Raw genomic sequence first — 13,906 nt, forward strand, 5'->3', positions numbered from 1 at the left:
TCAATAGTTTTCTTGATTTCAATTTTATTAATCTCTCCTTTGATTTTCAGTATTTCTAATTTGGTATCTAATTGAGGATTTTCAATTTGTTTTTTTTCTAGCTTTTTCACTTCCATGCCCAATTCATTGACCTCCTTTTTCTCTATTTTATTCATGTAAGCTTTCAGAGGTATAAAACTTTCTCTAAGAACTGCTTTCACTGAATCCAATAAGTTTTGGTATGTTGTCTCATTATTGTCATTCTCTTAAAAGAAGTTATTGATCGTTTCTATGATTTGTTGTTTGACCCACTCATTCTTTAGGATAAGATTAATCAGGTTCCAATTAGTCTTTAGTCTATCCTTACATGGCCTTTTATTACATATAATTTTTCTTGCATCATGATCAGAAGGATGCACTTCTGCACTGCCTTTCTGTACTGGATTGTGAGGTTTTCATGCCCTAGTACAGGGTCAATTTTTGTGTATGTGCCATGTAAGGCTGAGAACAGCATACATTCCTTTCTATGCTCGTTCAGTTTTCTCTAGAGGTCTACCCTACCTTTTCTAAAATTCAATTCACCTCCTTAACTTTTTTCTTGTTTTCTTTGAGGTTAGATTTGTCAAGTTCAGAGGGGAAGGCTGACCTGCCTCCAGAAGACTTTTGCTGTCTATTTCTTCCTGTAACTCCCTTAATTATAAAATATTTGGGAGTCTACCTATGAAAACAAACCTAGGAGCTATATGAACACAATTCCAAACACTTTTTACACCAATAAAGACAGATCTAAATAATTGGAGAAACATCAGCTGCTTGTGGGTAGGCTGAGCTAATATAATAAAAAAGACAATTCTACCTAAATTGATTTACCTATTAGTGTTACACCAATCAAATTACCAAAAAACTATTTCATAGAGCTGGGCAAAATAATATCAAAAATCACCTGGAAGGACAAAAGGTCCAGAATATCCAGAGAATTAATGAAAAGAAATGCTAAGGAAGGGGGCCTAGCCATATGAGATCTTAAATTGTATTATAAAGCAGTAACCACCAAAATTATTTGGTACTGGCTAAGAAATAGAAGGGTGGATCAGTGGGATAGGTTAGGTACACAAGAAACAGTAGTCAATGATTATAGCAATCTACTGTTTGATAAATCACAGATTCTAGGATAAGAACTCACTATTTGACAAAAACTTCTGGGAAAACTGGAAAATAGTATGATAGAGACTAGGCATAGACCAATGTCTGACACTGTATAACAGAATAAAGTCCAAATGGGTACACGATTGGGGTCTAAAGGCTGATACTATGAAGAAATTAGGAGAGCAAGGAATAGTTCACCTGGCAAGTTTATGGAGAAGGGAAGAAATTATGACCAAACAAGAGACAGAGAGTGTTACAAAATGCAAAATGGATAATTTTGATTATGTCAAATTGAAAAGTTCTTGTAAAAATGAAGCCAATGCAACCAAGATTGGGAGGGAAGGAGAAAACTGGGATAAATGCCTCATCTCTAAAATATACAGGGAACTGAGTTAAATTTACAAGAATACAAGTCAATCCCCAATTGAGAAATGGTCAAAGGATACTAACAGGCACTTTTCAGAGGAAGAAACTAAAGCTATCTGTAGTCATATGAAAAAAAAAACATTCTAAATCACTATTGATCAGAGAGATGCAAATAAAAAAAACTGACATACCATCTCTCACCTGTCAGATTGGCTAACATGACAAAACAGGAAAATTATAAAGGTTGGAGAGGATGTGGGAAAGTTGGAACACTGATTCATTGCTGGTGGAGCTGTGAGCTTATCCAACCATTCTGGAGAGCAATTTGGAACTATGTCTAAAGGGCTATAAAAATGTGCATACCCTTTGACCCAGCCATACCACTTCTAGGACTGTATCCCAAAGAGATCATAAAAAAGGAAAAATGACCCACATGCACAAAAATATTTATAACAGCTCTTTTTGTGGTGGCCCAAAACTGGAAAATGAGGGGATGCCCATCAGTTGGGGAATGGCTGTACAAGTTGTGGTATACGTATGCAATGGAATACTATTGTGCTATAAGAAATGATGAACAGGTGGACTTCAGAAAAACCTTGATTTATATGAACTGATGCTGAGTGAAGTGACCAGAACCAGGAGAATATTGTTCACGGAAACAGCCATAGTTGTGTTGACTGACTTTGATAGACTTAGCCCTTTTTAGCAATGCAGGGACCTAAAACAATTCCAAAGGAGTCATGATGGTAAATGCCATCCACATCCAGATAATTATGGAGTTGGAACACAGAGAGAAGCAGACTATTTTATTTTTTGTTTATTTTTTCTTTCTCATAGTCTTGTTGAGGATTGATGGAGACAAGGTCCAGGAACCCCAAGACTAGAGTTCCCAGATAGGGTCGTTGAGGGTCAGTGTCCCTCAAGGAAGCCAGTACTGGAGAGGGTCGGGGCCATCTGGAATGAATTCGTGATCTCAAACATTCTTTAAGTCAAGGTGACAAAGATTTATTATGCTTTACAGTGGGCAAGAGTTCTTAGGGAACCTGCTACCTTACAAGGGTGCAGGGAAAGTTTAAATATGAGATTTGGAGGTGAAACATGTCAATTAGGGGTTTTGGGGTGGGCTTAGGAGGTGGTTAAGAGGTGGTCAGTTCTTAAAGGAACATGCACATTCCCTATCTACTGGGTTGGTATCTTACCCAGAGTTCACTGGGAAATAGACCAAGGTGGGGCTACCTGGGGGTGTGGTTTTGACCATGAAACAGCACTACATCAACCATTGGTTAGGGCTGACGAGCTTCCATCAAATGTCTTGTTAGTCAAGATGAATGTAAGGGAGTATACATTTGACTGTCTCTAGGATACATATCAGTAAGGTCAGTAAGAAGTAAATATTGTTATGTCCCAGTGCATAGTCAATTAGCACTACACAGGAAGTTGGACCAGTAAATTCTATAGATGCAGCTGGCCACAGTATCAGGAGGAGAGAGAAGTGTTTTGCTAAAGCATGCTGCCCTTGAACTGGACAGGGACTGCTAGGGCCAATTCTTTGAAGCTAGGGAGAGATGTGATTTTAGAACTGGATGTGATTTTGGAATTGGGGTCCAAGGACAACCACCCAAGCAGAGGCTAAGGAGAAATGATAGAATTGGGGTTGAAGCACAACCAACCCATCATTGTCTCCCATTCATTATAATTCTTCTATGCAACATGACTAATGGAAAAATGTGTTTAATAGAAATGTATGTGTAGTCATATCGCATTGCATTCTGTCTCCGGGAGGGACGTGGGAATGAGGGGGTAATTTAAAACTTATGGAAGTGAATGTTGAAAACTAAAAATAAATTGATAATATGGAAAAATGTGATCTGAATCAATGTCATTTGACAGTCAAAAATGTATATCATATTTGAAATCCGTATTATCACATATTCCTTCTTCTTTGGGATTTTGGGGAAAGCAACATGCATGAAATGTTGCTAATAAAGTAAGTTCCAGAGGGTGATGCAACTATACTCTTACTCAATTAACTTTTATTGAGAAATATTGAATTAAGCTATTCCATAGTAGGGTAACAATGCTTAATAACTCAAGTATTTAATTGGGCATGCTTTGTTTTAAAGTAAATAATGATAAATTACTATTTGGGAAAAGTACAGAAGACCTTGTAAATTCTCCTTTCCTGGGTAGTCTTTTGGGGACTTAACAGGTACCTGGGAAACTTCTCTACTGAAAAGATTACTAAATCTTATCAGGTCTGGGAGAAGTTGCTAAAAGAAGGTTATCCAAATGTGACTCAGTAGCCAAGCAGGTGGTATTGTTTAGAAGCTTATTTCTAAGAAAGAATTGACTTTTATCTGATAGATTAACTACTGATGATGAAAATTATAACTATACGTATCATTATAATTAAAAAATTATTTAAAAAATTATAAAAGCATCACTCTGATGAGTGTGCTGCCATCAGGACCAGAGCCCTTCTTTGATTTGTACAGAGCAGGTGACAACAGATGCCTCTGATATGGAACTGACTTCCCTTAGCTTTCCTTTCCAGGCTGGCAGAGCAGCTACAACCATGTGAAGCTTTGCAGATAGAGATTGCAAGGCCTCTTGCCTGCCTAGGAGCAGCTGCTTTGTTCATATGATGGTTCTGCTCTGCCTCAAGTCCATCAGGGGAATCCCTGACGCATCATCATGATCGTTGGGTCACCAACATCAGGAGGCAGCCATGATCTCAAATTAATGAGAAGTTTCTTGACTGTCACATGACGTGGCCTGGACACAGTCTGAATACATGCATGTAGGTGGCCTGTGGGAGAACACAAAATTCCCTAAAGTGCCCAAATTTTGATACCTTTGATTAAACAAATCTGAATCTTTCCCTTCACCAAAGACTGTTCCGGAGTTGCTATAAATACTGACAGGAGGGCTTTCCTTTATTCTGAAGACATTCTATTTCTGACAACCTCCAGATGGATTCTCTCCCGTAGTTCTGCTGATTATCAGCCCATGGACTTCTTTTCTGCTTTTTAAACCCGGAGGGGCAGCATGAATTATTTTCCTTATCTCACCTTTCTGTCACAGTCAGACACAAAATTTAACCTTCACCAGTGAGCTCCACGTTCTAGAGAAAGACGTGTACCCACCGAGCGCATTCATAAGGTTTCTTTTCATTATAAATCCTCTGATGAGAAGATAAGAGATGATCTCTGGCCGAAGCCTTCCCACAGGGAGTTCATAGATGGCTTGTACCCTGAGTGAATTTTCTGCTAAGAAGCTCTGCACTCCATTTCAATACCTTTCTTCATTCAGGTCAGTTAGAAGATTCATATATCTGCAACGAATTCTCTGATGGTAAACAAGGACCAAATTTAGCCAGAAGGCTTTTCTACAATGATCACATTCTTAAGATTTCTCTACAGTATGTATTCTCTGATGTTGGGTAAGAGTGGCTTTCTGTGTAAAAGTCTTTCCGCAATGATTACATTGATAAGGTTTCTCTCCAGTGTGGATTCTCTGATGTTGGGTGAGATGGTTCCTCTGTTTAAAAGCCTTTCCACATTGGGTACATTCATAAGGTTTCTCTCCAGTGTGTCCTCTCTGATGTACAACAAGATTAGCCCTATGTATAAAAGCTTTTCCACATTGATTACATTCATAAGGTTTCTCTCCAGTGTGTGTTCTCTGATGTTGAGTAAGATTAGTCCTGTGTATAAAAGCATTTCCACATTGATTACATTCATAAGGTTTCTCACCAGTATGAATTCTCTGATGTGCAATAAGAGATATCTTCTCTCTAAAAGTCTTTCCACACTGATTACATTCATAAGGTTTTTCTCCAGTGTGTGCTCTCTGATGTCGAATAAGATGACCCCTCTGTATAAAAGCTTTTCCACATTGATTACATTCATAAGGTTTCTCTCCAGTGTGTGTTCTCTGATGTTGAATAAGATTAGACCTCTGTATAAAAGCTTTTCCACACTGTTTACATTCATAAGGTTTCTCTCCAGTATGTATTCTGTGATGTGCAATAAGACACCTCTTCTCTGTAAAGGTCTTTCCACATTGATTACATTCATAAGGTTTCTCTCCAGTATGTCTTCTCTGATGTGCAATAAGACACCTCTTCTCTGTAAAGGTCTTTCCACATTGACTACATTCATAAGGTTTCTCTCCAGTGTGGATTCTCTGATGTGCAGTAAGACACCTCTTCTCTCTAAAAGCCTTTTCACAATGATTACATTCATAAGGTTTCTCTCCAGTGTGGATTCTCTCATGTTGGGTAAGACGGTTCCTCTTTTTAAAAGCCTTTCCACACTGGGTACACTCATAAGCTTTCTTTCCAGTGTGTGTTCTTTGATGTTGAGTAAGATTAGATTTCTGTATAAAAGCTTTTCCACATTGACTACATTCATAAGATTTATCGCCAGTATGTACTTTCTGATGTGCAATAACATATCTCTTCTCTCTAAAAGTCTTTCCACATTGATTACATTCATAAGGTTTCTCCCCAGTGTGTGCTCTCTGATGTCTAATAAGATGACCCCTCTGTATAAAAGCTTTTCCACATTGACTACATTCATAAGGTTTCTCTCCAGTGTGTGTTCTCTGATGTTGAATAAGATTAGACCTCTGTGTAAAAGCTTTTCCACATTGGTTACATTCATAGGGTTTCTCACCAGTATGTATTCTCTGATGTGCAATAAGATATCTCTTTGCTGTAAAGGTCTTTCCACACCGATTACATTCATAAGGTTTCTCTCCAGGGTGTGCTCTCTGATGTACAGTAAGATCAGCCCTCTGTATAAAAGCCTTTCCACATTGATTCCATTCATAAGGTTTCTCTCCAGTGTGGATCCTCTGATGGTGAAGAAGACTGTCCTTCCATGTAAAAGAGTTTCCACATTGATAACATTTATAAGGTTTCTCTGCAGTGTGGATTCTCTGATATCCAATAAGATACTTCCTCTCTGTAAAACCCATTCCACATTGTTCACAGTCATAATATTTCTCTGGGTTGTAGATACTCTTAGGTGTTGTGCAGACTTCTGTCCAACTGAAGTCATAGGGACCATCACTTACGAATCCTTGCTTGTGACTTTCTTCAACAGAAAGGATTAGATCTGTAGTACATTCTTCCATTTCCAGTCCGATTTCTCCTTCTGAAAAAAAAAAGCCAGCAATAAAACAAATACATACTTACAAACATATATATTTCTATCCCCTTTGGTCCATAGGCAGAATAAAATCTCAGTTACTCTCTATTTCCCAGGTAAAGAGGAACATCCCACAAACGAAGAAACAGTCATTTTAAAACACCCTTACCTCACACCTCAAAGATGATTGAATTTCCAAAGAGCTTTATGCATGAATTTACATTGGATCCTCACAACAAACTTGTGACATAGGCAGGGACACCATTCTCACCACATTCACAATTCAGACCATCAGCTCAGAATGCCTGAGTGACTTGACACAAATCCCAGCAGTTGCAACCAGCATGCAAACCCTGAGAATGGGTCTGCTCTGTCCACAGTGCTTGACAAATTATCTCCACTTTCAATCTTTCTCTTTCCCTTTCATTGTCAGCACTTCTTCATAGATGCATCAGGGATTTTATACTGACCCATTAATTTCTTGAGATAACCACTACTTATTTCTTTTTAAAAAATATCTTTAAATGGCTCTCCTCACTAAAATAAAATTAAAAGATTTCTGTAAGACACAACTTTAACATCATGCATGGCATTGCCCATGTCTGAAAATATATGTCCAATACAGGAATTGGAATCTATCATCTATTGGTACAGAAGTGGACAGCATGTTTCACTACTGGTTTTCCTGCACCCCTTTCTCTTTAAAGTTACACAAACCCCTTGAAGGATGGAGACAATTATCCAAGGAATTTGAGCTAAAAATCTGTCAGTAGCACCTTAAGTGGCAAATAATCATCCAATTTGCTTATAAAGATATTTATCTTCTAAAAGAATGTGCCTGTTTCAACCTTAACAGCCATCTTTTTTTTTTAGCTTTAATTTATTTAATATATTTAGTTTTCAGCATTGATTTTCACAAGAGTTTGAATTACAAATTTTCTCCCCATTTCTACCCTCCCCCCACTCCAAGATGGTGTATATTCTCCTTGCCCTGTTCCCCAGTCAGCCCTCCCTTCTGTCACCCCACTCCCCTCCCATCCCCTTTTCCCTTCTTCTCTGATAGGGCAAGATAAATTTCTATGCCCCATTGCCTGTGTATCTTATTTTCTAGTTGCATGCAAAAACTTTTTTTTTTTGTTTTTGAACATCTGTTTTTAAAACTTTGAGTTCCAAATTCTCTCCCCTCTTCCCTTCCCACCCACCCTCCCTAAGAAGTCAAGCAATTCAACATAGGCCACATGCGTATCATTATGTATAACCCTTCCACAATACTCATGTTGTGAAAGACTAACTATATTTTGCTCCTTCCTAACCTATCCCCCTTTTTCCAATTTTCTCCCTTGACCCTGACCCTTTCTGAAAGTGTTTGTTTTTGATTACCTCCTCCCCCATCTGCTGTCCCTTCTATCATCCCCCCTTTTTTTATCTTCTTCCTCCTTCTTTCCTGTGGGGTAAGATACCAATTGAGTGTGTATGGTATTCCCTCCTCAGGTCAAATCTGATAAGAGCAAGATTCACTCATTCCCCCTCACCTGCCTTCTCTTCTCTTCCTACAGAACTGCTTTTTGTTGCCACTTTTACGTGAGATAATTTACCCCATTCTATCTCTCCCTTTCTCCCTCTCTCAATATATTCCTCTCTTATCCCTTAATTTGATTTTCTTTTTTTTTTATTGCACCTCAAAATTTGCCAGATGGGAGGGAAGAGAGGCATTGTGGTAGGCTACTAAAAGGCATGTGTTTTGATAGATGGGCCTTACTGGGCTTCTTAAACCACACCTCATCTTTGGAGAGTCTCACATATATGGGATACTCCAAAAGTTCTAGTGTACTTTTAAAGCCTAAGACTTTGGGGACATATGTATATGTCCCAACTGTATTGGGCACATATCATTATTACTAATATAGCTCCCCCATCTGTAGTCCTTTACAGAAATATTTTACTACTTTAAAAAGGAGGGCTGGCAAATTTGTGAGTCAATTCATATTGATGCTATCTTAAATCCTGTAAAACTGCTAACTAATTAGTCATAATAATAAGCCCTTGTTAACATTTTAGTTTTGGCAAACCATATATCTCAAGTGTCTTTAATTCTTTTGAATAAAGGTACACAATCCCCATTGCTGTTATTTATAACTAAAGTGGTTTAGTGGAGGAAAAATATTCTGGAAGAGCAAAATACATAGGTGTTCATTCATGTGTGTGTGTGTGTGTGTGTTGGATGGGATTGGAGGGTGATGAGATATATACAAAGGGAGAAAACATACATGGAAGTAATATAACAAAAATTGGAAATAAATACCACTGTTCCTCTAAAATGTGATGTCTTTCCTTCCTTGTTAAAACTTCCCAATATTTCCCCTTCATTTACACACACACACACACACACACACACACACACACACACACACACCTTCCTGCCATCACTTGTCTTCCCCTATAGATAAACTATACCTTAGCCATGTAGATCATACTTCAAGGTAGATCCAGATTATTTTTGAGGTGAGTGAAATAAGGAAAGATTTCACTACCAGTCTATCGTCAACATCAATAGAAATTCTTCCCAGGACCCATCAGAATTTTATTTTATTATGATTCTTCCTTGAGGGAATGATATAGGGGGAGACAAAAGAGCAAGGCCTACATTTTAGTACTGGTACTGCCACTAAACAGCTGTGCAAACTTGAGAAAGTTGTAACTTGTTGGGCTTCAGTTTCCTCAACTCTAAAATGAAGGGATTAAACCAGATGATCTCCAAAATAACTTTCTCACTCCTTTAATCTTTTCTATTATATATGATATATCACAAAGAAAGTATTACATAACCAAATGAAAAAAATACCCTGAAAACTAATGCCATGATAATTTGGGTTGCTGCTCCCCTCCACCCTCCCAGTATATCTCCATGGTACCCTGGATTTGGAGTCTGAGGACCTAGGTTCAAGTCCTTGCTCTGTCACTTATTATCTGTCACACAGGGTAAGTCACTACACCTCTTGAAATAGTCTCAGTTCTCTCAATTATTAGATGAAGGGGTTGAACTAGATCAGTGGTTTTAAACCTTTTAATACCATGGCAATCTGGGGAAGCCTCTGGCCCCCTTCTCAGGATAATATTTTTAAATATTCATCAGTATGGACCACCTCACTAAGCTTTCCCTTTGAAATACCATAAATGAAATGGCAAATTTCAACCACAGGTTAGTAAAAATAATAATAATGATAATAATAACCATGTAATTTTTTTTCTTTTTTAAAAATTTATTTAATATATTTAGTTTTCAGCATTGATTTTCACAAAAGTTTGAATTACAAATTTTTTCCCCATTTCTACCCTCCCCCCATTCCAAGATGGCATATATTCTGGTTGCCCTGTTCCCCAGTCAGCCCTCCCTTCTGTCACCCCACTCCCCTCCCATCCCCTTTTCCCTTCTTCTCTGATAGGGCAAGATAAATTTCTATGCCCCATTGCCTGTATATCTTATTTCCTAGTTGCATGAAAAAACTTTGTTTTGTTGTTGTTTGTGAACGTCTGTTTTTAAAACATTGAGTTCCAAATTCTCTCCCCTCTTCCCTCCCCACCCACCCTCCCTAAGAAGGCAAGCAATTCAACATAGGCCACATGCGTATCATTATGTAAAACCCTTCCACAATACTCATATTGTGAAAGATTAACTATGTTTTGCTCCTTCCTATCCTATCCCCCTTTATCCAATTTTCTCCCTTGACCCTGACCCTTTCTGAAAGTGTTTGTTTTTGATTACCTCCTCCCCCATCTGCCCTCCCTTCTATCATCCTCCCTTTTTTATCTTCTTCTTCCTTCTTTCCTGTGGGGTAAGATACCCAATTGAGTGTGTATGGTATTCCCTCCTCAGGTCAAATCCAATGAGAGCAAGATTTACTCATTCCCCCTCACCTGCCTTCTCTTCCCTTCCTACAGAACCACTTTTCCTTGCCACTTTTATGTGAGATAATTTACCCCATTCTATCCCTCCCTTTCTCCCTCTCTCAATATATTCCTCTCTTATCCCTTAAACTGCTTTTATTTTTTTAGATATCATCCCTTCATATTCAACTCACCCTGTGCCCTTTGTGTGTGTATATATATATACACAATACTATATATACATATATACACACCTACACATATACATACATAGACACACACATATGTATATATATGTATACGCACATATATATATACACACACACACATATATATATATATGCATATTCCTTTCAGCTACTACAATATTGAGGTCTGATTAATCATACACATCATCTTTCCATGTAGGAATGTAAACAAAACAGTTCAACTTTAGTCAGTCCTTTATGATTTCTCTTTCTTGTTTACCTTTTCATGCTTCTCTTGATTCTTGTGTTTGAAAGTCAAATTTTCTATTCAGGTTCGGTCTTTTCACTGAGAAAGCTTGAAAGTCCTCTATTTTATTGAAAATCCATATTTTCCTTTGGAGCCTGATACTCAGTTTTGCTGGGTAGGTGATTCTTGGTTTTAATCCTGGTTCCATTGACCTCCAGAATATCATATTCCAAGCCCTTTGGTCCCTTAATGTGGAAGCTGCTAGATCATGTGTTATCCTGATTGTTTTTCCACAATATTCAAATTGTTTCTTTCTGGCTGCTTGCAGTATTTCTCCTTGACCTGGGAGCTCTGGAATTTGGCGACAATGTTCCTAGGAGTTTTCTTTTTGGGATCTATTTGCGGAGGCAATCTGTGGATTCTTTCAATTTCTATTTTACCTTCTGGCTATAGAATATCAGGGCAATTCTCCTTGATAATTTCTTGAAAGATGATATCTAGGCTCTTTATTTGATCATACCTTTCAGGTAGTCCAATAATTTTTAACTTATCTCTCCTGGATCTATTTTCTAGGTCACTGGTTTTTCCAATGAGATATTTCACATTGTCTTCCACCTTTTCATTCCTTTGGTTCTGTTTTGTCATTTCTCATGAAGTCACTAGCTTCCATTTGCTCTAATCTCATTTTTAAGGTAGTATCTTCTTCAGTGGTCTTTTGGACCTCCTTTTCCATTTGGGTAATTCTGCCTTTCAAGGCATTCTTCTCCTCACTGGCTTTTTGGAGCTCTTTTGCCATTTGAGTTAGTCTATTTTTTAAGGTGTTGTTTTCTTCAGTATATTTTTCAGTATTTTTTTGGGTCTCCTTTAGCAAGCCATTGACTTATTTTTCATGGTTTTCTCGCATCCTTCTCATTTCTCTTCCCAATTTTTCCCCTACTTCTCTAACTTGCTTTTCCAACTCCTTTTTGAGCTCTTCCATGGCCTGAGAACAATCCGTGTTTTTCTTGGAGGCTTTTGTTGTAGGCTCTTTGACTTTGTTGACTTCTTCTGGCTGTATGTTTTGGTCTTCTTTGTCACCAAAGAAAGATTCCAAAGTCTGAGACTGAATCTGGGTGCATTTTCGCTGCCTGGCCATGTTCCCAGCCAGCTTACTTGACCCTTGAGTTTTTCAGCGGGGTATGACTGCTTATAGAGTGAAGAGTACGATGTTCCAAGCTTGGGGGGATGCGCCGTTGATTTCAGAGCTATTACAACCAGCTCTGCCACACCAGCACTCCTCCTTTCCCAAGAACCCCCAACCCGGACTAGACTCAGATCTTTAGCAGGCTCTGCACTCCTGCTCTGATCTGCCACTTAATTCCTCCCACGGGGTGGGCGTGGGGACAGAAGCAACTGCAGCTGTAGTTCTGTAGCTGCCCCACCTCTGCTGCCCCTGGGGCAGTGGCTGAACTGAGAACTCTATCCCCCTGTCCCCAGCAGTTTTTCCCACTAACCTTCTCTGTTGTCTTTGGTGTTTGTGGGTTGAGAAATCTGTTAACTGCTGCAGCTCACTGATTCAGGGTGCTAGGGCCCACTCCGCCCAGCTCCTGCTCTGGTTGGTCCCCATGCTGGGCTCTGCTCCACTCCGCTCCCAGCTCTGTGTGGCATAGATCTTACCCAGAGACCATCCAGGCTGTCCTGGGCTAGAGCCCTGCTTCCCTCTGCTATTTTGTGGGTTCTGCAGTTCTTCTCTGTTGTCTTTCATGTTTGTGGGTTGAGAAGTCTGGGGCCCGCTCCTCCCAGCTCCTGCTCTGGTTGGTCCGCGGGGCCCATGCTGGGCTCTACTCTGTTCCCAGCAAAGTGTGCAAAAGACCTCACCCAGCAACTATCCAGGCTGTCCTGGGCTGGAGTCCTGCTTCCCTCTGCTATTTTGTGGGTTATGCAGTTCTAGAATTGGTTTGGAGCCATTTTTTATAGGTTTTTGGAGGAACTTGGAAGGGAGCTCATGCTAGTCCCTGCTTTCCAGCCACCATCTTCACAGGCATCTTTTTTGCAGTGATTCCAAACTACCCTGATCAGGAGTACATAGGATCATGCAGTGAATACCTCAAACTCTGACTCCTGAGCAAGTGCAACATATTCTTTCAGTTTCTCAACTTGACATCAAACTGTTTCCAAACTTCCAGGAAGGTTACATATCATGTGCAAATGGTCACAGGCAGGCAAAGACCCTTAGTGGCTGTCTGTCACTGAACTGGAGTAGTTTTCTCCTTCTTGTTCTACCTCGTAATCACATCTCATCAAACCTGAAATCATCAGATCAAGATCTCTTGTGGGTTTGCGCTCTTGCAGCAATGTGAGCAGGCTATTGGAAAACCATCATCACTAGGCATGCGCAGTAGAGTACATCATGCAATCAGCATGGACTACCACAACCTTGCTACCAAAACAGGGGTTCAAATGCCACTCATTAAACTGCTTAGGTTGTTTTCTAATTTGAAATTCTCCTCTGTTCAAGTTACTCTAATTCTATCTGGCAACTTCTCGAAGTACTTGGTTGACAACATGGGTCAGTCATTCAGTAAAATTTCAGTGAGTATGTAGTCACTTTAACAGTGGTAGAAATAGCAGTCATGTCTGAAGAAATCCTATTCTTACAAAGGCTGTTTTGAACATAAATACTAATTTTTAAAAACCCACCAACAAAAAAGCAATATTAGCAATTGACGTCGAACACATTTGTCCTTTAATGTGGTACTTGCCAAGAACCACTAGAAAAAGAAAATTTTAAAATACTAATTAGCAATTCCTTTTGACTGTTTAGAGAGTTTTCAAAAATGAAATTTCCAAGGCCCAGAAGGAGCTTGTCAAATTTGCCTTTCATTTTCCCCCTCATCCATGACTGAGCATTTTCAACATATTTTGTTAAAAAAAATAAGAACACAACTGGTGGTACAGTG

General features: G+C 39.1%; 1 protein-coding gene across 1 annotated transcript in view; it reads right to left on the reverse strand.

Annotated features, from left to right (window-relative positions):
• The window catches only part of LOC118854400 (zinc finger protein 420-like), a 74,640-nt gene that overhangs the window by 22,925 nt on the left and 37,809 nt on the right, over positions 1-13,906 (reverse strand). The window contains exon 5 of the mRNA XM_036764759.1: positions 4,929-6,653. Within this exon, the coding sequence (XP_036620654.1) occupies positions 4,929-6,653 (1,725 nt within the window). The remainder of the gene's footprint in view (positions 1-4,928; positions 6,654-13,906) is intronic.

Source organism: Trichosurus vulpecula, chromosome 1 (genome assembly GCF_011100635.1).
Source record: "Trichosurus vulpecula isolate mTriVul1 chromosome 1, mTriVul1.pri, whole genome shotgun sequence".
NCBI classification, from domain to species: domain Eukaryota; kingdom Metazoa; phylum Chordata; class Mammalia; order Diprotodontia; family Phalangeridae; genus Trichosurus; species Trichosurus vulpecula.